The sequence below is a fragment of the Lutzomyia longipalpis genome, chromosome 4, assembly GCF_024334085.1.
Source record: "Lutzomyia longipalpis isolate SR_M1_2022 chromosome 4, ASM2433408v1".
Classification (NCBI taxonomy): Eukaryota; Metazoa; Arthropoda; class Insecta; order Diptera; family Psychodidae; genus Lutzomyia; species Lutzomyia longipalpis.
Genome location: NC_074710.1, coordinates 13,621,855 through 13,647,559, shown reverse-complemented (window position 1 = coordinate 13,647,559; position 25,705 = coordinate 13,621,855). Strand labels below are relative to the sequence as shown.

Sequence of the window (25,705 nt, the reverse complement as noted above, 5' to 3'; positions counted from 1 at the left end):
TTAAAAAATCTATTTTAAAATTCGTTCCATGGTCTTATTAGTGTTTTTTTTTGTCATATATGATGTTTACTTTGAAATCATGACTTGGAAGTTATCGTGTGAGCAACAAGTCTTTGATTTTTCAAGGCTATGCCAAAATTCTTTTCGATGTCTAAGAGGTAGGGAAAATGCATTTTTATCATTTTTTTTCAGTGAAAATGTTTTATTTTTTTGCACTCAAATACAAAGGATACAAGGTAAGTTGGATTTATGTAATCAAGAGCTCTTCACACTGCGTTGAACATTAAAGGTCTTTTTTATCACCTGCAGGATTCCATTACACGTAAATTCTCGCATCACTTGTGATTTATCAAAGAGCATAAGCTGCGTAGACTCTTTCGTGCATTACAGGTAAAATGGTGGGGGTGTAGGGGATACAATGCACTCGCCATGGGGAAGAGATGAGATGTTTTGGGAAGGGGGACTCGTATACAATACATTGAGAAAAAAATGTATAATACAAAAAGCGGTTTGAGTGCGCTATAAAGGTGATTTGGGGGAATGATTTAATATTTCATGAAATTTATTCTTTTTGAAACTTTATTTGAATGATATTCACTTAAAGCACTTTTCTTTAACACAGGCTTAAAGTCTTCAATATTAAGCTCTTTCTCTAGGTTTCAATTTAAAGATTAATGCCAGATTGAATAGGAGCAGAAACTGAGCCTGACTTAAACTTTCAAAGTTTGCCTTAGAAGATATAAGACCTAGTCTAAAAAAACTAGAAGTGGTATTATAAACTTAGGCATGACATTAGGCACTTAGACCTAGCCTAAAATACTTAGGCTTGGTCTGAAAGCCTTTGGTCTAGCTTAAAAAACTTGTTAGACTTATCTTGAAGAACCTAATCTTGGTTTTAAAAAATTGAACCCTTGCCTAAGTAAGAAACTTAGGTCAGTTACTTATTCAGTTATTGTATATAAAATATTCCTCTCGATATCCTTTATTAAGAATTAATTATAATTTTTCTTTTCTAAAATTATTCGTGACAGATAAATTTATTTTAGCAATTTCTAACATTAATTAAAACATTAAAAATTTAAGTTTTTTTTTTTCAAAATCATTTTGCGAATGAAACTTAATTTGAAACTTTTCGTTGAATTTCAAACAAGTTGGGTAGTTTAGGTTGAAGTGGGTTGGGTGGTGGGGCCTGGAGGGGGGCAAGATAGAGAGACAGAGAGAGAGAGAGAAAGAGAACCAGTTCATTGTATGTGAGTGCGCGTTCCAATCGTAACGGGCAGTTTAGTCCATTCCATTCTCAGTTGCGAAAGACAATTCAATTGACGAAGACGACCATCATTCCTTTAGCTACGAGACATTCTTTCGCTGCAGTTAAGCAATCTCGGTTTACAGGAGTTTCTTTGGTTTCGCGGTACCGCGTTTTTTTTTTATCTTAAAGACTGTGTGTGCAAGTGAATGGTGGACAATGTTTATTTTACTTTTTGGCAACTCATTTCAAAATATAAATATTTGATTGTTTGATTTCTTTTTTTTTTGTTAAATATCAAATTATCCACCGTGGAAGGCTCTCTCTCTCTCTCAATTTTATTTACTTGGATAAAGTGGTTGTGCGGGAATATTTTAGTGCGCGCTGCATCTGCAGGGTGTTTCTTCTTATTTTTATTGGAAAAAAATAATAAAAATTGCAAAGTTTTCTCTATATAAATCTGCACTAGCAGAGAGGGAGATGGCGATTTGCAGAGACTGAATTACCAGAGGTGCATAACTCAGGTGTGTGCACTAAAGCGCAAAACTTGCTATGGTTTTCTTCTTTTTGTGAAATTTTGCAATAGATCAACCCATATACATAGCTCCCCCCTCCCACATTGTATGTGTTTGTGTTTTATTTACCTCACATTGCCACTCATTTTAATTGCATTCTCAGCTCCAGCAAAAAGTTTCTGCTCATGTATATGCTAAAAACTCCATGTGTGTTTGTTGAACTTCTCTCCGTAAAACTGGTGGTAACTCTCAATTTATATTTTCCTTTTCGGAGAATTTTTATTTATATTTATTTTTCAATATAAATTTCCAAAGCATTTTCCTATGTCATTCCACGAAATTTCGCAAGTATTTCATTACAAAGTTTGACGAGAGGATTTAGTTTATTATTTAGGTAGTTTCTCAATTTGCAATCTGTCATGGAAAGACGTCCTTCACAGGAATTCTCAATAATGTGAATTAGTTTAAGTTTCAGGGTCAGGGTAGTGTACCTACATTGTATTATATAAAATAAATTCAGAGTGTATCAGAGTGATCAAAAAGTTAATTATATTTTGTAGGTATAGGGCGTATGCGTATGATAAGAATATTTTGAGCCAATTTGGGGATTTAGATTAGTTTTAGGAATTCAATGAGTTTGTGGGAATAAGGCATATCATTTAGTAGATTTATTAAAAGATTTAAAAAAAAAACACTAGCAGATGTGAATTTATTTAGGATTTTGTTTTTTATTTTAGAATCAATTTTATAAAAATATTTTTTTATTCCTATCTTCCCTATCTCACACAATTCGAAAATTGTAAGATTTTTTTGGGATAATATTATTTTATTTCTTTGGCTATATTTTTTATGGAAACTGCACTAAAGAAATGATCTTGTTGTTTTATTTAAACTCAAAAAGTCTATTTTATCAGGTACTAGTCAACCCGAGCCCCCAATCACGTGTGAGCAAACTCCATTTTAAGCTATTAATGGGCGGGGTACCTCGAAAAATTTTTAAAATAAAAAAATCCCGTTATCTGACCCTTCAGCAGGTAGAAAATGGGAAAAAATCAATTTTTCTGTGGGGGCGCTATAAAGGGGGGAGGGGGCGGAATCCCATATAGCGCTTGCAACTCGTCTTGACCCCCTCTACCCCCATATCAAATTTCGTCAAGATCGGCCCAGCGGTTTAGGAGGAGTTCATGTGCCACAAACAGACAAACTTTTCAGCTTTATATATTAAGATTGATTAGATTACTTATTTTATCCGCTTCAACATAAAAATCCCGAATTGTTCAAATTGAGATATTTGAATCTTAAGATTTTAAATCATGAAAGATGCCTAAAAATAGTATTTAAAGTTTGTAAAATGCAGTGGTGGTGCAAGGTTTTTGTAACATAACAAGAACTTTAATAATATTCGAGTGGATGATGTAAGGAAAACATAGATTTTTGCTTAGAACCATAGGCTGCCATTTTGTCTTTTTAGCTGTGATTCTTTCTTTAAAGACGCACAACTTCTGTGTATACAATGAAAAGTTGTCATATCCGGTCCAATCGTCGGATTTTTATTAATTTTAGCGTCCTTTTTTTTTAACAAACTAGAGTTAAGGAATAGTCAGAATAATGATAACGAACCTTTCACACAAAGTAGAATTATCTTTCTTATTATTTCTTAGAACTTAAAAATGCAAAGCCGCCACTTAAACCTCCTGTCTGAAAACTTTATCAAAAGTTAAAATTTGTTTACACAAATTTTACCATCACATACTATATAAACCACATCATGAACAGGTTCTTTTGTTAGTAATTTGTTCTCTTAAAACTAAAATCATTTGTCAAACAAATCGATTGAAATCCATAAGTAAAATTTATACTAAACTTTTCGCAAGTTTTTTTTTTCATAGAATATTCATCAAAAACCAAATACGTGATAGAAAATTTGTGCTTAGTCATTATTGTAAAAAAACCGGCTTGCGAATCAAAAGCATATGATAAAAGAAATAATTTATGAGAGAAAAATTTATCAAGCTTTTTGAAGAACTGAGCGTTGTCTCAAATTTCGAAGGCTCGTCGCTATTGCTTAATTAATGTAACAGTTCCAATGCGATTCCGCCAACGAATTCAAGTAATATTAATTCAAATGTGACAGACATCTAAAATGTTGGGTTCATTAAAATGATCACTAATGTTTGTCTCAATTGTTAAATTCTCTTAAGAAAAGCCATCAAGAGTTTTATCGATTTGGCGCGTAAGCAATTTTAACGTACTGAAAATATACAAAAAAAACAAGCCCATTGGTGAGGGGCTTTAACCCGGATCAAGATCAAACTTCTCACGATGAATTTCCATTCTGAAGAAGAAAAATTTCTTTCTTTGTACCCACTTTTGCCTTTCAATCCATCAAATGTACCACCAAACTATAATTTAGGAGGATGAGTTTCTTTCGAAAGTAACCAACCTCCCATTGCGAAGTTTTGAATTTGATTGAATTTGAGAAAAAAAAAGCGTAAAGTGCAGAAAAAAGTAATGAGTTGTTAAGAAAGTTTAGGATCGTATGATTGTTTTGTAGCTTTTTGTTCAATTCACAGACATTTTCCCTCAATAAATCATCTTCTCAGACAATTTGTGTTAATAGTTTATTTCTTTCCGATGTCTGACACGCGGAATATTTTCTTTTTACAACGATACATGCTCAAAAAACTAATATCAAAAAGAACTAAAAGACATTTCTGGAGTTCCAAACTTATGAACAGGTTACTTTTACAACTTTTTTCTCATCAAATACCATTTGTGAAAGATTAATAATTTTTTTGTGGTATATTTCAGTTTCATGTAGAGCTTTTTTATAATACCTCCTCCAAGACTTTTTTTTCTTTTTTTTACAAAGTGATTTTTTCTTCATTTTTTTAAAATTGAACTCCATAAAGGTGGAGGTAACAGATGGTCTGACTTTACAAGCGAAAGTTTCTGTTTCCTGCAGCAGGAAATATAATATGAATCGACATTCGCTTATATATTTCAAAAATATAATATACTTTTAATGAAATACTTACATAGAAATGAAATAATATATAGTGCAAAATAAATTGCAATGGAATGCAAAATAAATGTAGTGCACTAGTTAAAGTTTACGTTAACCAGACATTTGTTTGCATTCATTATGCATTCAGTGTGTTTTATGGCAATTTAATAGATTACTATTACTACACAATTTGAATGATTTGAGGGGGTAGTTTTTGAAATTTAGTCATTCGGTGTGAATAAAAATTTGGGTAGGTATAGAGAAAAACATAATTAAGTTTGTGTTTTTATGAGAATTCCCAATTAATTTGTCTTCTCGTTAATACCTATACCATAAGAAAACTTTTACTAACGATTTACATGTTTATTTAAAAGCATAAAACATCCGTAATCTCACATTTAAAATTTTAACAATTTCAACGTATTTTTTATCATTATTTTTTGACATTAAGTAGGTTAAATTTCATTTATAAGTAACAGAATAATTAAGTAAATTTACTAATAATAAAACTAAAATAGCAAAATTATTCTTTTATAATGCTTCGTAAATCGAGAACTCGCGAGAATTGGATTACCTATGTGAAGTTTTTACGTATTTTTATCGCATTGAGGAAGTCTTAGAAACCATATTTTTTGTAAATTTTTTAGGATCTTTTTGTTTTTTTTAATTCAACATAATTGAAGAAAGTCTACTTAACCTTCTGTATTAGGCATTTTATGTATAAACAAACGAATCATTTTTTTTCGAGCTTTACTCAACCTTTTGTCGGCATTTTGCAGAATAATTTAGCAAATATTTACCTTCCATGCTAAACGATGATTTTTTGGGAATTCTTTGGGAAAATTTTTTTTACTCATTGAAAACACATGAGTTAGTTTCCGGACATGAATTTCTTTGAATTAAATATTCTACATAATCTTACACTTTACAGATTCTTCTACACCATCATCTTGTGGTATTATTATTGGGAGTGAAAAACAAATAATTGATCATTTGAGCATTTTTACGTCAATGGTGGTTTTTTATTGTGCACAGATTTTAGTATATTGCTAAAAGCGCGTCAAGACTGTTATGAGAAGATGAAAAATAAGCAATTTGGTTTTCCCAATTAGATTTTAATAAGTTTACACTCTGCCTTTGTGAGTAATTTGCGACAAAAATCATTAATGAAATCATAAATAGAGATCATAGAGATCATAACATAGAGTCTGTCGGGATTTCAGCAGTTCATAGCATTGCAATGAGAGAGGTCAAATAACAAACCAATCTCATTGAAGGATATAATTTACCAATTTCGTGGAAAATGAATTAGCCAGTACTTGTGGTATAGACGTAATTCAATTTTAATTGTATGTCATCGCATATTTATCGCATCTTCTGGCATGCTGGGCAGGAACGTAAATAATGCATTGATTGTGTAACTCGTGATGAAGATCACCAAAGGTATCTTGTGCATTAAATGATAATAATGTCTTGGATGTAATATGAAATGTGGTAAATTTACTGATTTACCTTGCAAAGGAACTCCATGTGTAGTCTTTGATTTACAGACTGCATCAAAAGAATGCTGACATCAGTATTTTTTCAATCATCTTTACTTTCTTCAAAAATTGTTAATAAATGCATACTGAAGCTTCTAATTTAATAATTTTAGTTTACAATTTTGGATTTGTCGAAAACCCTAAAGAAATAATAGAATTTCTGTGTTTAAGTCTTCATATGGCTAGATTCTTATATGAAACGCGATATTTGTAGGTATACTTTTTCTACTTTTTTAAAAACTTTTCTACTCATGTTTACTGAATATACAAAATTAGACTTATTAAATAATTCAAGGATAAGTTGAAAAGGAAAAATTATTATATGTACAATTGCCTCTCTTATGTTTTTATAGGCATAGAAAAACTTTGTAGAAAAAGCTAAATGTACTGGTAAGCTGACCAAGCTTACGAGAGCTGTGTTTCTTTCAGTGTACCAATTTTGTGAGAGCAAACTAGAACGCAAATTAATTTAAATACGCGCAAAGCCGGGAAAAGTTGCAAAGTTTTCCCCCAAGAAATCTTTAAAACGCCATATCTCGGAAACGGCTCCATAGATTTTCGAGTTTGAGCTATCGCTGGAAAGGTCTTAACCTCAACTATAATATATTAAAATATGAAGTAAATCGATAATGGCATTTTCGAAATATTCGAGTTCGAAATTTTCGAAAATTTTGATTTTGACTTTAGCGCCTCTCGCGGTCATTTCTCGAACTTGCAATGTTCTAGACATTTGTAGGGCTTCACGAAACCTTTCATTTGCACTTGAGTTGATCAAAATCGGACTTGTAGAAACCGAGATATGACATGCCAACTTTGGAAGGCTATATCTCGAGAACGGATCCATAGATTTTCTTAATTTTTGGCATGAAGCTAGATAATATGGTCAGCTATAACATATCAAAAAATGAAACAAATTTATGTCGTCGTTTTCGAGATATTCATCGAAAACTCATCGAAAATTTTGTTTTTGATTTTTGGCCCCCTAGCGGTCACTTTTGAAACTTCGGATGTTCTAGAGAGTTGTAGGGTTTGTTGAGATCTTTCATTTGAGCTTGAGTTGATCAAAATCGGTCAAGCCGTTCTCGAGTTATGGTCGATTTTCGATGAAAAATTGTGGCGGCCATATTGGTTAAACGGCTTAACCGATTTTCGAAAATGAGGTATCGTTGGAAAGGTCTTGATGGCCCCTACAACATATCAAAATTTCAGATTTTTACCTATTACAGGGACTGAGATATAGCGAAAACAAAATTTTGAGGTTATCCAAAATGGCGGACGCGGGGGTGGGGGGTAAAATTTGACATCATAATCGGATGTCTTCCAGTCGATATTTGAACTTTGCCGTTTACCGCAAGTCTCTGTCTATTACCGTTCTCTTGCAATTTAGCTCTAAACTCCGGACGGACGGCCGGACGGCCGGCCGGAAAAAAAAATTTTTTGGCGCATACGTTTTTTGGAATGTGGGGACCCTAATTCGTGCTCATCCCAAGTTTGAGCCCGATCTGACGACTTTCGATTTTGCTCGGTACACAAAAGCTGTGTCTGAAAGAAACACAGCTAAAACATTGTCAGTTGAGTCAAAACTTCTCTAAACTATGTACTACACATTGGTGACTGTGGTCCATCGTCAAACTTAAGACTCGATTAAATGAGACAGACAAAAATGTCAGAGCGCGATCTCACGTGAATTTCGTCTTGAATGGTTCATTCACGATGAGTGCAGGGGAAGGAAGGAGGGAAGCATTAGTCACGGCTGTCTGTATGATGCTGTCGCTTCCATCATTATGAAATTTAAGTGAAAGTTTTCCGTAGCCAGATGATCGCCGGAGCTCGTTATGTTAGGTGAAGCAGGTCCACACACAAGCACGCTTTTCTCCGGCATGGAGAGACTACTTCAGTGTGCCTGAACTTTTCACCGGGTTTTATTATTGTGTTATTTTTTTTGTTGCCCATGGCCCTCGAATAGTTTTATGAATTTCTTCGCTATGGCAAAATGTTCAATGGAACTTTTTTTTGGCGTATTTGCTTTCATGTACTTAATGAGTCGTTTGATGATCGTTCAGTTGGAATTTACGTGTGCGCGGTGTGAAAGAAATTACGCTAAAAAAATCTCTTCTTTGATGCTTTTGGGAGATGATTTGCTGCATGGAATGTTAAATAAAAATAATAAAATATTAAAACTATCACTTGGAGAGAGAAGGTTTTTGCGTGAGTTTTCTCTGTAGGTACCTATGTACATTTTTGGGCATATTCTTTTATACAACATTTTGAGCAAAAGTTGCATGACAAAAGCTCATTAAATTCATTCAAAATTCAAAAAAAGCAATAATATAGGGAAGAGAGAATTCAACGCGTGTGTCTGTGGTGATGATAAGGCGTATACTATTTACGTATAATTAGATGATTAGACAAGAAAGATGGGAATCCATATTGTGGGTGCAATACAGGGGGGCATCCACAGCGCCACTCTCAAGAGATCAAGGTGATTTATGGAAAATTAATCACACTTTACTGTACAATTTGCAATAAATGTTCATGGATGGCTGTAAATTTGTACGAAGATTCATTTGAATGTATATCGCATATCGATGATTTGCTTGATTATCGTGTGAAACACAACGAATCAGCATTTCCTTCGGAACTCACATCACATCACATACATACATATATAGCTAAAAGAGCATTCGTGATGTGAATTTATAAATTGCTCTATTGTCACAATTTTCAACGAAACATTTTGTGTTTCTTCTAAGGGATGGTCACGTTATTTTGGAAACTCGGGGACTTTTAATAGCGATTTTCAAACCAATTTTGAAACCAAAAATTTGAAATTTGCTTGCACTCTTGTTAAATGGCCAAATACTGATAAGAATTCAGTATTTTGAATTTTGAAAATTAATTTTTGTGCTCAAAAAAATTATTTGAAATTTTCACATTTTGGCCATTTTGTTCCTGTAGAGTTTCCAAAATAACGTGACCATCCCTTAATTAAAATGCTCTGCTTTACACGAACCATGCGCCTCCATGCTGAAGAGACTTAAGCTATTTCTTGAGATGACAAAAGTTTAACTCTCTCATTTACATATATGGAGAGAATTTACTCCGCGACTGAGCAAACATGCCTGAGAAAAAGGAAATTTGCAAAATATTAGGGGTCAATCATTGAAAAAATAATGTCCTTTTTTCAAAAATTCATTGAAATTTTTTTTAAAAAAATTACCCTAAAATGATTGTAGATACATAAAATTTTTTTTTTGAGAATCTTTAAAAGAACAAAGCAAGAGGTAGGAGTTTTTTAAGTTTCATTATGTATTATACTTTGATTTAAAATTTCAATTCTCTTCATTTTTAGAACTCATTAGGCACTTTTTTGTGGTTGTTAGACCTAATGTATTTAATTGAGGGTAACCACAGTAAATCTATCATGGATATACACCTCTACCTTTGGTTTGTTTGGAAAATTTGAAAAGACACTTTTATTTTAAATTAATTTTAATTTTAAATTATTGAATTAAATAATGAATACTAAATTAAGCCTTAAACGTGCATTAATTTAAAAGGGATTTTCACTTAATTCTCATTCCAAAAATAATCTGAATGCTAAAACGATTAAAATAGAATATGTTTTAATTTGCAGAATTATCAGTAGCTTCCCTTTCAATGCAAAAGACCTCATTATGGATTTTCAATATTCCCTCTTAGTGATTTTTTCTTGCATCTCATTTGAATATTTTTAGCTGTTTTTTTTTCCTTCACAATAAACCTTCCCATTAGTGATGCAAATAGGAGCAAAAAGGGGACTTTGCAGTGCGTACAAAACACTCCAAATTGAAGAAAATCTCCATTAAATTGAGCACTTGACCTCATCAATAGCGCACTAAAAGGGAGGCAGAAAATAAATTATTGTTTTTTTTTTTCAAACAGAGAGATGAGAAAAACTTTTTAAAAGCAATATTGCACTCAATTGGTTATGAATAATACAGACGGAGTTTTTTTCTGTCTCTGTGCAAAGTGTCGTTCGGAATCACCTCATTCGTCGCGAGGCATTTAATTGATTTTATTGTACAATAGAATTAATAATGAGCCACCTCTTTTGTGAGTGCACTTGTGAGAAAATATTTTTATGTATGGAAGGAGAGACCATTTAAATTCTCTGGAAAATCCACAAAAAACTACAACTTTTTCACCTTTCAATAACTCTCACATGAGGGTTGTGGCATTAATCATTGCTTTTTTTATTATTAAAAAAAACTGACATGGAGATGCATTTTGAACTGAAAATATTTTTCCCTTTCCTCGGGAAATTGGAAAACCCATCACGTTTATGTACGCATTAAATTAATCCTACGTGCGTCACCTACAAAGTGCTACTTTTTTCATTTAAATAACTCATCTTCACGGTATTAGAAGATTTAACGAAAAAAGATCATCCATAAGGGGCTAATAGCAAAAATAGCAAAACTATTTTGTTTAGTAGTAAAATTTCTTGGAAAAAAAATTTGCATTAAAGCTCACATCAAGAATACTTAAAATAAGCATATTTAAATATCAATGGTCCTTGAGATAATTGGCTGGAAGTGTGATGCTCTTCATAATATCATGATGAATTCCAACCTCAAGATTGCACCACATTCACCTTGACCCATTAATAGCCTCCTCCATGCATTTTATTTTTGCCTCGTTGATCAATAATTGAAAATGCTAATTATTTTAAATTTATTTAAAATCAATCTCTCGGAAAAAAAATTCCATAAGAATTCAATTCATTTCTCATTGAGTTGATTGATCTCAATAAGAGCAAACACATTAAAATATTGTCTGCCAACTCGATAGCAGATTCTCACATTCGCGACAATCTTGCGATATTTTTTTAAAAAAAAAATATATAAATGTCTTTTCAGCTGAATGAAATGCCGGCCCTCAGACTCTTTGGCAGGAAATGGTTGGCTGCCTCGGATGACCTTGTCTTCCCTTCCCTCTTCGAGATCTGCTTTCGTATCGTATGGTAAGTCAAAAATCAACTAATTTTAGATCATTTCTACTATCCTCCTCCAAGAATTGTTGATTATTTCTCGTGTAATTGCATGAGCTATGTAAGCTTCATTGGGCACACGTGCAATGCACAGCTAATGATACAAATACATCTACAACACATGTGACGACAACAATTCCAACAAATGAAAATTATTTTAGGTCTATTAGATTTTCATAAGAATGAAAAGCATGCACGATCAATGAAAAAACTGCAACATTTCTGAATAAAATATCATTACCTACATATTATGTAGGGGCACAAACGAATATTTTAAATCACGTAAATTAGACATAAAAGCTTTCTGAATCCAATAGGATCCATTTAAGGGATAAAGGTCAGAACTAAAACCTCAAACAGACTCAATCTTATTGTCATGAAAGCGTTAAATCAATAAATTTAGTATAGTCCTTAAGTTTTGGATCATTAGATTCACGTCCTTTCATTATAAAAATCTTATAAGAAAAAAAAATCTGCTAGAATTTAGCCACATGTGATTCAAAACATTTTTTTTTAAGTTAACCCTTTGGGGTCCACAAAAATTCACTAAGCCTCTATTGAAAATTTTGATGTTTTTCAACTAATTGGTTCGACTTTCTAGGATCAAGTTAAGATTCATGTTAACTGGGGCCATTAAAAATGCAATTTTTCTAAGTTTAAAGTTATTAAACGAATTAAAAAAGTGCTTTGAAAGTTTTCCAAATATTTTTTCCCCAATTGATCTCAATCAAAAATGGAAAGTTTGTTAGTTCTTGTGTCTGCCTAAAGTTATAATTATTTTTATCCTTCCAATTCTTCAATAAACTAACTAAGCGTTCAAGTAATTAAATTTAATTCCATCATTTCAAAATCTAAATAGTTTGTATTATTTTAGTTAATAAAAGAAAACATTCTTTCATTCTTTTCTTAATCAAAAATGTTTACTTATATAATGTATAAAATTAAAATAAGCTAAAACACTTCATTAATCTTATTTGACTTCCTCTTGTTAGCAATGTTTGTATGCAATACATATTTGTATATTTTTAATCATATAATAATTGTTGATTTGCTTGCACCAATAGGCTGATCTTGATGGGCATAGTATGCGAAAACTACTGGCAACACACATGGAACTGCCGAGAGGGTGGGCTGGGTGTCCGGATCTATTTGGGCGGCACACTCATTCTTATCACACTCAATTTACTCCTCCTGATTGGATTGGTGAATCGGAGTGCCCAGGGCAGCATCACGGAGACCCATTTGCGGCGCCTCGTGGGCCCACTACTCATGTGCAAGTAAGTCGTGCTGCTCTTATGCCCCTTTCACTACTTTCTCATGTAAGTTTTTTTTTTAAATAAAATGTCGTTTTTTCCCTTTTTTAAGGATTCTGCTGATTATTCCGGAAATTGCTTTAAATGTATTTGGTACTATTTGGGCATTTTGCAACGTGATCAAATGCACGACGGGCCAGAAGTTCTCCAAGAGCGTCATTGAAGGTGAGTTTGGTGTGGACGGGCGGGCGGAAAGAGCTTCTTGGGTGCATTGAGAAAATAACGATCGTTGTGAAGCAATAATGTTGGTAGTAATGTTGTTGATGGAAACATGCTGATGAAAAGTTAGTGTGTAGTTAAAGTGGGTCAGCAACTTTTTTTTACGTCACAGACCACCACACCAAGTTCATTCACACACAGAATCTCGCATGATTCGCCACGATACTACCCGTGTTTGCATATAAATATTTTGCACGCAGACATTTTTCGTCAACGCAGACGATTTTGCTTCCAGACTTCTTTTTTGTTGTTGTAAAAGGTGAAAATAAATTTAATGTAAATATTTTATCATGTCTCGGAATTTAAAGAAAAAAAGTATTTTTTCTTCATATTTTAATTCTGAAATGACTTTCTGGCAACAATCTAATTGGATAGTCATGCTTGGGTAGCTTTTTCTCTGATTAGTTGTTGACGCAGCGTGGTAATAATATGTATGTACTCTATGACGATGAGAAGGCAGTTTTGGGCTTTCATTGTCTTGAGAGAATGCAATTAATGTTTTTAGTTTCTAAAATAAAATTTAGAGACTTTCTAAACTACTTCTTGAAATAAAATTGAAACATAAAACAGATCGATTTTTCGGGATAGAGATTTGATCTCATTATTAAGTAAAAGTTTAATATTTGCATTTTTACCGATTGACCTAAAAGACGAGCTAACAAAATATACTTTTATTAAATCGTTTTTTATGCCATCCACTATGTTTTTACGGTTTTTAACAAATCTTTATTGTTTTAAGGCATCATAAAAGTCTGAAAGTGAAAACGAACTTTAAATTTTTGTTAATCTTCATTAAATTTATATTTTTAATCAAATGACGCACAATTAAAGTGATTTCTTTGCTTAATCATTGTTTTTCTTGTCATGCAAGAAGTTCTCGACATTTTAAGTACCCATCATAGATCTTAAGTTTTGTTCTGTCGTAACGTTCGTTTTTTTTTGAGCATTTTTGTAATTTGTCGTCGACTAATTGCTGACTTAATTTGTTTGCTAACTTTATTGTCAAAGTGTGTAAATTGTTTGATTTTTTATTCAATATTATAAAATGCTATTTAGATGTCTTTTTGCAAGATTAAGTTTTTCTTTTGTTATTATTTTCAGCTATCGTTCTCTTTAACTGGGTCCTCTTTGCCTTGATCATCTTTGGTATGGCTATCGTATTTGATCCACTCGGGTCGACAAAGTATCGCCGTAGTCGAGATTCAAATGACAATAACGGCCCCACAGAGTCAGCATTCCACCGGAAGGTCTACAGTTTGTGGATGCGACGTTTCCGGTGGGCCTTCTGCTGTCTGCGCAAAGATGAATTTGGTCACGAAGCATTTGCCCAAGTTGCGAGTCTCCTTAGTGCTCTCTTTCGCGGTACTGACCTCGTACCATCTGACTTCATGGCGGGATGCGTTCTCCTGCGTGTGCGTCAAAAGCGTGAAACGCGTGAAATGCGTCGCATTCGTATGCTAAATGACGATGGACCGCGATATTCGACGGATCTAGCGAGAATTTTTGCAACAGCACCATCTTGGATGACAATCAAGAATGCACGACATTTTATGAGATTTGCCCTTGCGAGCTATGGCTGGCCCTTAGTTTGCTACATGCACTGCTGCACAGGACCCTACAGACTTATCAAAAAATCTATTTGCTGTGCTTGCTTCAGGTGAGTTAATAAAATGGCATCTTGAAAAAAGTAAGGAAGTAATTAAGTTAATCCTAAAGCACTGGAGGTGTATACAAAGCAACATTGGGTTCGAAACCAAGGGCACTCTTTTTATTCTTTCACAAATCCTCAATTAATTCCTTTGAAACAAATATTATATAATCCACCTTAGAGGAAATATAAGCAAGAAATTTATTATTTCTTAGAATTTACCCTAAGAAACTCTCTATAAGGTCTTTTAAAAATTTTATTAGCTTGTTTTTAATGTTTTTTATATTTTATGTTTTTTCTTTTAATTAAAATTAATATTTCTTTTTTCTTGCATTCTCAGATCAAAATACAGTGTTGTTGTGGATGATAATTGCTGTTTGTGCCACTTTGCCGGTGTTAAATTCATGACTCATCTCAGAAATGAGGATGTTCTCTATGCTTCATTCAGGAATCATGTCTTCGAGGTAAGCAAATGCACTGTTGTATTTATATGTATCTTTTTGTTCTACTGTCTGGAAAATATGCTAGTGTTGAGAAAAAGCTAACACAGAGCTATAGCAAGGTCAATGGCGCTTTTATAGCAAGGTTTATCGATGTTTGATGCTGGTAAGGTAGAATGGGAAGAAAATTTAATTTTAGAACCCATATTGTCTGATTTTTTTCTGGTTATATTCCTTGTAATTTAATTCCTTTAGCGAGGAATTTCATTCTGTTTTGTATTCTGTGGCTCATCCTCCACTTCCAGAGGACTTCCAGGTCCTAGTGGAGCTTCCTCTGCAGCTATTGGCTCGTTCTCATGCATGGGTTCCTCGTGTACATGTGGATGATGTAGTTGGAATTCTTGGAGTACTAAAAAAACCATGATCCCATTATTGTATGGCTCATACAAAGTTTCCATGAAAAATTGCAGAAATAAAAATACCTTCCATGTGAATCTTGTGCTGCTCTGGCGACAGTGTTGGAAATGGAATGGATTCCTTTGTAATTACAATTGGAGGTGCCTTACCCAGAGGTTGCCCTCTCATCTCTGGAAAATCACAAATGATTTATTTCAGGCTAAAACATAAAATATCACACGTAATGGGGAAAATGTTTTACCTGGAGGCGGAACAACATGGAGTGGTCCAAAGTTGGAATAATTTGTCAACGATGGTAATTCATGTGAGACAGAATTTCCATCATTTTCCGCCACAACCGCAGCAATGAGGCACACCGAGATGCACAGTAACACTTTCTGACTCATTTTCTTCTCTCCTCCTTTTTTTGCAAACAAAACCGCCTTGGATGCTTCTCAACACACTCAAAGAAAAAAAAAAAACAAAACACTCTTCTCTCACAACTTTGCACCTCAAGCTTTTATATAGCCATTGAAAAACCTCCCGCAGAACCAGTGGGTTTTATTGGAAAACTTATCGGAGGAAATGTAAATTTATTTTTTGGGGTTTTTATTTTGTCAAACTCAACACGCTTTTTTACCGTGTTTTGTGTGATAGGCGGACCATAGGTGGGTTCTATATACATATTAATGAGGCTCTTGAATTGATTTAATACATGTGAATCACTTTTTTCTGTTATATGGTGTATTGGGGGATAAAACGTAATATTTTATCCTCAAAATTGGACCGCATCTTGCTTGGTTAGTCGAGAAATAAATATAGGATTGAAATCTTAAGATTTTTCTCTAATTAGTATGACGTTTTGGAGATTTTTGACTCCTTCCTCAAGTCTGGTACATTATGGACAATTTTCGCCCAAAAATTTACTTGCAGTTATCCGAATTACTTCGACCACAATAAGGTTGCTCTGTATTTTTTTCTTCTTTAAAAAATTATTTATTATTAAAAATAACTTATTAACAATACGAAAGAGCCTATAAAAATATAAATAAAAATGAAAGTTTTTTTTTAATAACTTACTAAATTCTCCTTAATACACGAGATGTGTGGAAAAAATAAAACGAGATAGATAGAATATTATATAGAATTTAGATACTCTTTTTTTTTGCTTTATGTTGGCGAGAGCTTGAACACTTTTAAAACATTTATCCATCTCTAAAAAATCATCTTTATATTATTTCTAATTAGTGATAGCAGTTCCTTAAATTTAGATTGAGAGGATTCTTCCAAAACCCTTTCGCATATTTCAATATAGGACTTATCGTTAAGTCAACAAGTTTTTTTTTTCATTGAGATAGATAGAATTCTTTCTAATTCAAGAAATAAAAGTTTTTAAAAGCCAGATTAGGCTTGGATATTCATAATTTATTATGTTTTTTCCTGCTACCTGTTTTTTTTTTTTATAATTTCAGGCTTTGTCGTTAAGAAAATTTAAGGCCAATTAGTTTTACATTGTTTTAGGCCTAGCTTTTATGGTTTTTAAAATAATTTTATGATTTTGTTTTCCTTATTTTAATTAGGTCGATAGAAATGGAATAAAAATTTTCTGCTAACCACTGGTTAACACAGTTAGAACATATAACTATATGATAAGAAATAGTTAAAAAGTTTGACTTTATTGAAAAAAATTCCACTTTTTTTTCTGTATTCTTCAGTTACCATTTTGTGTACTGGCTGATCATAACACTAAGAGCATCGTCATCACCATTCGTGGAAGTTTCTCCTTCCGCGATATCTTTACGGATCTCACGGCCAATTGTGAGCGTTTTGAGGCACCAGGAATGCCACCAGACTCAGCGGCACATCGTGGCATGGTTGCAGGCGTGGAGCAACTAATGAAGCGCCTACGCGAGACAAATATCCTCGACAGAGCCTTCACAACGTACCCAGAATACTCTCTTGTCCTCACAGGGCATAGTTTAGGTGAGAGTTTAGGCACGTTTGACGATTAAACCGCCATTTGATGCATTTTCAAAAATTACTGATCATTTAAGGATTCGAATCAAATTGTTTATTGTTGACTTTAATATAAAATATTCTAGGAGCTGGTGTGGCAATCTTACTGGGTGCTAAGCTTCGCTCAAAGTACCCAGATTTGCGGGTGTACGCTTTTGCAACTCCAGCAGGTCTCCTGAGTCGCGAAGCAGCGCGATATACGGAAACGTACGCCTTCACCGTGGGCGTTGGGGATGATTTTGTGATGCGTCTCGGGGTGGATTCAATTGAGAATCTCCGCACGATGATTATTGAGACAATAAGGGCGTGCAAATTGCCCAAGTACCGCATTATGCTCAATGGATTTGGCTATGCGTTCTTTGGGGTACCGTCGAGGGATCTCGAGACGACATTCCTCGATGTAACGCAAATTGAGTCGAGTGGAACAAGTGCTTCAGTTGAAGATCCTCCTATTTCCACAATAATGCCACCGACAGTGAGTTTTCAGATTGGTAGGGTTCTGTACCTAATTATAAGATGACTAAATGTATTATTTTTTATGCTCGCCAATTAGGCATCAATGCTGTCGCGGGAAATTGGTGTACGTCGTTTTGCTAAAACGCGACTCTACACAGGTGGAAGGATCCTTCACATTGTACGTAGAAAGAGGACAGAATTGGAAAAGTAAGTACAATAGAAGATAGGTGTCCAAGAAATATGCGACACGTAGCTTCTTCAGTAACAACTAAATTTTAAAAAAATATATATATTATTTTTAAGAACTTGTTTTCCTTACAGAAAAAGTAATTCTGGTGGACCTACATATGAGATGCGTTGGGCCACACCAGAGGATTTTACGGAGCTCAAAATAATGCCAAGAATGTTCCTCGATCACTTCCCAGATTACATTTACAGGACAATGACGAAGATTTTGGAGGAGCAAAAAGCAACAGCGGAGTCAATAACGTCTATTCATGAGATTTAGATGCCCCCATTCCATACTCACACTAATTCCGGAGAATTAAGAATAGAAAAAAATTCTCCTTCACCATTTCGTTTATTTATTTAAAAAGAAATCCGCATGGCTTATTGCCACATTATTATGTAGTTGTGAGATCTGAACATTCCAAAATCCTTTTAATGAGGATTAATGAGCGATTTTTTTCAGTGATATTTGTGCGAAAGGATGCACACACATTGCAAAGTATTCTAAGAATTTTCCATTTAAAAAAAACCGTGAGTTGTTCTTGCAAGAGAAAAAAAAACAATGAGGAGAGATATTTAAAGGAAGAAAATTAGAAAAAATCTTTTCCTCAGCAACACGTCTCTTTGGTTGTGATAGAAAATGTATTTATAAATATTTTTGTATACAAAAAAAGGTAAAAAGACAAAAAAAAACATATTTTAGAATGTAAAAATGTTTTTAAATATAAGACATCCTCACTACCCCAGCCAATTCTTCAACGATAAAAGACCATTTTTCTTAAAATTTATGTTCTCTGAAATTTTTACTTAAGCACCCTCTACCCTCTAGATTATATAATGTTGATGTAATAAAATAGAATCTCATTTTATGGGAGATGTTAATGCAGAAAGGGACCTATAAGAAACTGTGAGTGAAACGTACTTTTATGAAAAAAAAGAAAAATGTATTTTGTGGTGAATTTTAAAAGACAAACCCCGACAATTTCATGTTTTACTCTTTACTGTGTCAATTTAATGTAGGAAATATTATATACCTACATATATTTTGGATGATTATACCCACGTTTTCGATGAATAAATGTTGTGTGGCTGTTAAGACTTTTTTTTTAATTTTGAGATTTAAATAACAAATCAAGTGTAATGTTGTTTGATTGTCGTCCAAGAGCGTGCAAGGCGCAATACAAAATGATTGTGTTAGTAATTAAAAAAAAATACTTTGAGGCTCGAGGACCTTTGCAAAACTTTGATTTTACTTTCTTGTGTAATTTGCCATAAAATAGAATAACCGATGATCTTGGTCTTGATTTTGATATTCTTCTTCCCATATATGATTTCGTGTCTGTTCAGCTATGCATTTCTATACCGTTGGTCCGATCGTGATGAAATTTGGTACAGAGACTACTGATACCAGGCGGTTTTCATCAACGATATTAATTTTTGCCCCAGAGTCCCCCTTCGGAGCGCCCCCATATAAATTTCATGCTTTTTTGACTACTTTTTGAATTTGGCGCCCTAAATGTAGTTCCAAAAGCCACCACTGGAAGTTTTTGGTACATTTCGTAGAAGAGAAAATGAGAAGGTGCACATCACTGATACTGTCTCCCTCACACTTTCAGTTTTTTGCAATTTTCTCGCGTTTTCCGCCAAATTTCCCAGCGAAATTACCTTTTTTTGTGATCAGGAAGCGACGCCGCATCGATTGGCATCTCCAGTTCAAAACACTCAAAATTCCCGCCAAAAAGTGTCGTGCAAATTCCGGAAAAAAATCCGGGGAGTTGCGCCCCCAAATTTTTACTGAACGTACTTTGGGCCCCCCTGAGCCACCCGCCAACTTTTGGCGCCACAAAAATGAGATTTTCCATTAAAAAATAATTTTTTAAAATGTTTTTCCATACATTCCACAAACATGCGCATGTAGTGGTAAATTCCACACTCACACCACCACAAAACGCAGAGTGAGACGAAGATATTTTTCCTCATGCCATTTCTGTTAGGAAATCTCAAGGAGCCGCAAAGTATTTTTCGACTCCGCAGGTAAAAATGTTCGGCGTAACGTCTTTTTGACGTGACGACGCGGTCATCAAAACACAAGAATTTTCTTCTTTCGCACTAGAAAAGCCCAACTATCCGCTTACTAAAAATCCCCCCGTTATTCCCTCATTTCGTGCAAACTTGTTTTCTGAACTAGTGGTGCCCCAGAAGTGCTACAGAAGACTCCAACAGCAATGGCCCTCAATAGTCGACATCAAAAATTGGAACAGCAGGTATGAGGAGGAAATGGGATTACCTTCTTTTATCCTTTATTGACCTTCCTCGCAGGGACTTTTCATTTAAGCTCCCCTTAAAAAAATAAAATTCTAACGATTTCTATTTTTTTTAAATCCTTATTATTGAGAGTTCCAAGAATTCTTAAATACAGAAATTTTATCTTTAAGATTTAAGAAGGAATTTGAAAGCGTCTCTTTGTTTACTTCGATTATTTTCTTGGCCAAAATGTGAACGGCGTGAGAAAAATACCTCACGCGTTTCAAAGTGCCTCAAATAAAAAGTGTTAAAAGCGTTGTGAAGAAATTAAAAGTGCCCCATATTAGATCAATTTGTTTAGTCACAAAATGAAAAATGTTCCCCTCATCCAAGGGTAGCCTAGATACTTCAATATAGGGGAACGTGGCCAAATTCCGACCACCAAAGGTCCGCGCAGAATGAGAAAAAATAAAAAGCAATATTCTTAAATTTGGTACCGTTTTAAAGCCCATTTAATGCTCTTTTAACTCCCATAACTTTCTACATTTAAAGTTTTATCAGTTTTAAGTAATAACTGATTGAAAAAGGCCTTAAGAGGTCCGAATTGGGCCACGTTCCCCTACATATTCAGGGTATTTCAATGCAGTGCTTCTCAAACTATAGGTCAGAAACTGAAACCACTCTTAGTCCTAATAGACTATTGTTTTTTTTATATTTTTTCTTAAATTTATGTTAAGAATAATGTCCTTTTGTGGCAGCTATTTTGAATTTTTAATATCGACTTTTAGCAGTTCACTGAGGAATCCAGACAAATATCTGGCACAAAAATCACTTCCAGAAAAACTTTAGAAAGTTAGTGTGTCAACAGACATCACCTAACTAAACTAAAGAATTATCACCAAACTTCCTTTTGATTAGCTTACTACTGAACTGGTATCACTTTCATTATCCTCGTTTCTTAATCAGATTTAAAATAGTACTTTAACTTAAAACAATAACGCATCTTAAACCTTATAGACTAGAGACGTTACATTATAAAGTATACATAAAAGTTTAATAGTTTTTTATTACATTTATCTGGTTCATTTTTTTATTCATCAAACAAACTCCTTGATTACAAAAAAAATTCTTGTTTCCCATCAATTAAAAAAAGACGAGCATATAAAAAAAATTTTGTACTACGATACGAACCCACAACTAAGGAAACAATAAAATCATGCGCTGTATGGTGACCCAATTCTTCTTATAGAATGTTTTAGTGTAAAATGCTTATTTATTATCCTACGTGTGAAAATGCATTAATTTGAAAGCTATCCAAAGAGGAATGCAACATAAGCGAACCAGCATTGCATTGATCTTGAAAATATTAAATTAACATGAGGTACATATGTAAATTGTAAACAATAAATCCAAACAGAAAAGCTTTAGTATGTATACAACATTAAAACATACTATGAAGCTCTTCAAATTTGCATAGAAAACTTGCAAATTGCTGAATGTTTACTATTTACGAAGCTCAATTGAATGCAAATACAGAGAGTAGACGTAGTATAAGAAGTACTGGTGGAAATTGAAGTTTCATTTATAGTAAAGGATACACAACATAGCATGAGTCGAATGAACCGTGTGGTGTGTGTACAAGAGGGTTATTGATCGATTTTAGTAGGACGATGATGTGTAATGTATTGGCCGAAATGAGTTTCTTTTTTGCTGAATAATGAACGAATGGGTCATAGGACGTTGCTTTTCATTCTTCATACACAGCGACGCTTTATCGACGTCTTTCCTTCATTTGTAGCGTCAGCTGATGGAAGCGTACATCAAGCAGAAACGAGCGTCTCCGGGAATGATTCAGGCCAGTGATTTGCAGATCACGCGGCCAATGTCCGGAGCACGTGGTGGTCGTGATTTGGCGCCAACACATGCCTACGACGGGCCCCTTCAATTTATGACACACTCCGCCAATCCCGATGAGATTCTACCTGCAAAAACTACCCCAACGAGTGGTGCAGAAGGTAAGACAACAAAAAGGGTTCATCGAACACGCACCTCATACAGAGAAAGGAGAGGGGGGGGGCTAAAGTCGCTCAATGAATTATTCACGGCCTCACGATTGGCATGAGTGGAGTTCGAAATCCAAAAAAGCATTTCCCATAACAATATCGTGTGGAAAAATTCTCTTTTATGGCGGCTAAGTGATGGCGGTAGTTATTGAAAGAAAAATATTCCTTAATCGAAGATTTTTCCCAGACGTCCTTGGGTTGCGTGTGCGATGGTTTGTCTGTCCATTAGCATACACAATTTAATTGATCCAACTACCTACTATCAATATCTTCCTATATTTTCACACGTTAGACCTTATTCAGGACATCGAAACGACAACAGCACACGAGGACGAGGACGAGGAAAGTACACCAATCGAACCCGTAGCAACGACGCCCACAAAGGGTAAATACGGGGAACGCCATAGTGTGGGAAGTATGAGAAACTCTGCAACACCCGTGTCGCCGGCTTCCAATACCAAATCCCCCCAGATGCCGAGCAATGAGCGCGAAGGGGATGTTGTTGGTCAAATTGAGCAATGGGTAACGGCTCCAGCGCATCAAGGTGTCCTCTATAAGTGCCGTATTACGCGAGATCGAAAGGGTATGGATCGCGGACTATTTCCCATCTACTACCTGCACCTTGAGAAGGACTACGGGAAGAAGGTGTTTTTACTTGCTGGTAAGATCAAATTCTAAATAGAAAACAACCGTGAAACAAATTAAAACTAACTTTTCCAATATAGGCCGAAAACGAAAAAAGAGTAAGACATCGAATTACGTGATAAGTTGCGATCCAACAGATCTTTCGCGTCAAGCTGATGGATTTGTCGGGAAGCTACGATCGAATATCTTTGGAACGACCTTCTTCGTTTACGACAGTGGCAACAAAGTCAATGCAGATACCCCAAGGCAGGACCTAGCTGTGGTAATCTATGTAAGTTTTAGAAAATTTGTGAATTGTTTAGTTGGTATAATAGAAATTCCTTTCTAGGATACAAATATTCTGGGTTTCAAGGGGCCAAGGAATATGACGGTACTTTTGCCAGGAATGACAGAAGAAGATCAACGTGTGAGAATAAGTTCCTGTGATACACACCAACAGGGCCTTCTAGATAGTTGGAAGAATAAGGTAAGACATCTAAAGAACAGTTTTTGAGGTCGAATCCCTTATAAGGCGTTTATAGGTCTAAATCCCTTAAGAACAATAAGGAAACCAGCGAGTGGAATAACGTGAAAATAATGTTGAGAAGTTTCTTTGAATTCAAATAACACATTTATGTGCAAAAATCTTGATTTTGAAATTTTCGGGGTTTCGTTCTTCTTAATCCTGTGAGTCTTTAAGGATGTCCTTTTATGTTCTCAAAATGTCCAGGGATCATAGACAATCCTACATTGGCTTAATCTTAATAATCAAAAAATAACTATCCAAAATTAAGCATTTTCAAAATCGAGCTATGAGACGAAATTGATCCTTAAGAGGTTATACATGATCATTAAGCATACAAAACCATAGTTACATAAAAATTTGAAGATTATCTGTCATATGAATTATTCAGATACAAAAATTACTGATGCAACCGATAATTTTTTTTTTGTAATAAACCAACAAACTTTTCAGAATACGGATAACATTGTGGAGCTTCACAACAAAACACCCGTCTGGAATGATGAGACGCAATCGTACGTGCTCAACTTCCACGGTCGCGTCACTCAGGCGTCCGTGAAGAATTTCCAACTAATCCACGACTCGGATCCTGACTACATTGTCATGCAATTCGGTCGGACGTCCGAGGATATCTTCACAATGGATTTCCGATATCCGCTGTGTGCCCTGCAGGCTTTCGCCATTGCACTTAGCAGTTTTGACGGCAAATTGGCATGTGAATAAAATTTCGCGCCGCACAAAATACAAACTTTGCTCAACTTTTCTTTCTATAAAAGAAAAAAAAAGAAAACTTTTTCGATAAAGTGAAAATTCCCAGCAACACATTTCGTGTGGGTGTGTGCTGTGAGGAATTTATTGCTTTGCCAGTGTGCGTGATGTTTTGTTTGCGAGGTGTGAAAAAATCGAAACAAAAAAATTAACTATAAAAAATCACTTTGCGTTGCCTTAAAAGCAGAGACGATAAATCTCGAATATCATGTGTTGAGATATTTATTTAATTAACAAGAGAAAAAAGAAAAACTCTTTGTCTAGTCATTGCTCAATTTGGAGTTTAATAGAGACCGCCGTAGATTTTAGAGAGTCTGACATCACAATTAAAAAGGAAAAAGTCTTATCATTCAGCAACAAATGGAATTTAGAGATGCTCATATCAAGTTCTTTCTTTATATAAGTTTTTATCAAGAGGATAAGGAAGACACAGTAGAAAGGAATTACTTTTGAAATAATTTTCAGTTTATAATTTTTAAAATATTAGGAAGATAAAGAGGTGTTTTGTGGGCTGTTCAGGTATCCTATAGTGCTCAAAATTCCAACCAAAAACCATTTGTTTGATTAAAACATAAACATTTTAATCTTCTTTTTTTTTTAAATTTTCAATTTATTTTCGTGGAAGGAAGAATATTTTCATTATAAAATTCATTAATAATGTACACGGTGGCCAGCAAATTATTATAAGCTTAATCTCACAGACTTCTCATTAATTTAAAATTAATGTGTAAGAGGGAATTGAAAATATTTATTTGGCAAATACTCATAAAATGTATTTTTTTAATTAAGAAAAGTGTAAAAGGTCTAATACTTTTTCTCCAGAACATGATAAATTACGGAAAAAATTACGATATGTAAAAAATATAACTGAAAATTGTTTGAACCAAACAGATAAACTTTTTTGAACGTAAAAAATATTTTGTTACACGTCCAAAAAAAATCTTTTTTTTTCTTGTGCGGCCACCGCCGTTTTAGCAATACTTAGGGGAACGTGGCCCAATTGCGACCCCCTAAATTCTGTTTCAGAAGGATTGAAAAAAGTCTTATTAAAATGAATTAAATCTTTCCAAGTTTGGTACCATTGGAAAGGTCATTTAATAGGCTAACTTTGTTCTATAGATGCAAACATTCTATCTCTTACCTGTTCTGAGTAATAATGGAATTAAAAAAAGTTGCTAAAATTGCACTTTTTCACCACGGTGTTCTAATTGCGACCCCCCGAGTGTTCCAATTGCGACCTCCTTTAGTAGATCACTTTTAACACTACTATAAATAGGAAAAACGCCATAAATTACACGGAAAAGCTGGAAAATCAAGAATTTATTTTCAAATTTCCCCACATTTGTTTTGACATTTCGCCCTTGAGGTGACTACACACACTTTCACACACACCGACAATTGCGCACTCACTGACGTAATTTGCAGA

General features: G+C 34.2%; 3 protein-coding genes across 3 annotated transcripts; 2 read left to right on the top strand and 1 right to left on the bottom strand.

Annotated features, from left to right (window-relative positions):
• The first annotated feature begins 1,279 nt into the window (after positions 1-1,279).
• LOC129796478 (diacylglycerol lipase-beta-like) lies at positions 1,280-19,153 on the top strand. The gene is made up of 10 exons (XM_055838450.1): positions 1,280-1,770; positions 11,211-11,314; positions 12,406-12,618; positions 12,707-12,819; positions 13,975-14,530; positions 14,862-14,985; positions 17,073-17,340; positions 17,460-17,848; positions 17,927-18,036; positions 18,151-19,153. Exons 2-10 carry the CDS (start codon positions 11,220-11,222, stop codon positions 18,335-18,337), a joined length of 2,055 nt encoding a protein of 684 aa, XP_055694425.1. The 5' UTR covers positions 1,280-1,770; positions 11,211-11,219; the 3' UTR covers positions 18,338-19,153.
• Positions 14,615-15,904, bottom strand: LOC129796510 (uncharacterized). The gene is made up of 3 exons (XM_055838516.1): positions 15,620-15,904; positions 15,444-15,548; positions 14,615-15,370 (listed from the first exon to the last, which is right to left on the bottom strand). The coding sequence occupies exons 1-3, from the start codon at positions 15,762-15,764 to the stop codon at positions 15,213-15,215; spliced, it is 408 nt and encodes a 135-aa protein (XP_055694491.1). The 5' UTR covers positions 15,765-15,904; the 3' UTR covers positions 14,615-15,212.
• An 882-nt stretch (positions 19,154-20,035) lies between the features above and the next one.
• On the top strand, positions 20,036-24,531 carry LOC129796494 (protein king tubby 1). The gene is made up of 6 exons (XM_055838484.1): positions 20,036-20,321; positions 22,100-22,316; positions 22,657-23,025; positions 23,090-23,280; positions 23,338-23,475; positions 23,965-24,531. Exons 1-6 carry the CDS (start codon positions 20,283-20,285, stop codon positions 24,232-24,234), a joined length of 1,224 nt encoding a protein of 407 aa, XP_055694459.1. The 5' UTR covers positions 20,036-20,282; the 3' UTR covers positions 24,235-24,531.
• The last annotated feature ends 1,174 nt before the right edge of the window (positions 24,532-25,705 follow it).

Excerpts from the sequence above, each read along its gene's own strand:
- LOC129796478 (XM_055838450.1), top strand. The coding sequence starts at position 11,220 with ATGCCGGCCCTCAGACTCTTTGGCAGGAAATGGTTGGCTGCCTCGGAT. Across the intron at positions 14,531-14,861 it reads ATTTGCTGTGCTTGCTTCAG|ATCAAAATACAGTGTTGTTG; the intron begins GTGAGTTAATAA and ends TTGCATTCTCAG. Across the intron at positions 18,037-18,150 it reads AAGAGGACAGAATTGGAAAA|AAAAAGTAATTCTGGTGGAC; the intron begins GTAAGTACAATA and ends TTTTCCTTACAG.
- LOC129796510 (XM_055838516.1), bottom strand. The coding sequence starts at position 15,764 with ATGAGTCAGAAAGTGTTACTGTGCATCTCGGTGTGCCTCATTGCTGCG. Across the intron at positions 15,549-15,619 it reads CCATGTTGTTCCGCCTCCAG|AGATGAGAGGGCAACCTCTG; the intron begins GTAAAACATTTT and ends GTGATTTTCCAG. Across the intron at positions 15,371-15,443 it reads GCACAAGATTCACATGGAAG|TACTCCAAGAATTCCAACTA; the intron begins GTATTTTTATTT and ends TGGTTTTTTTAG.
- LOC129796494 (XM_055838484.1), top strand. The coding sequence starts at position 20,283 with ATGGCCCTCAATAGTCGACATCAAAAATTGGAACAGCAG. Across the intron at positions 23,026-23,089 it reads GAAGGTGTTTTTACTTGCTG|GCCGAAAACGAAAAAAGAGT; the intron begins GTAAGATCAAAT and ends TTTCCAATATAG. Across the intron at positions 23,281-23,337 it reads ACCTAGCTGTGGTAATCTAT|GATACAAATATTCTGGGTTT; the intron begins GTAAGTTTTAGA and ends ATTCCTTTCTAG.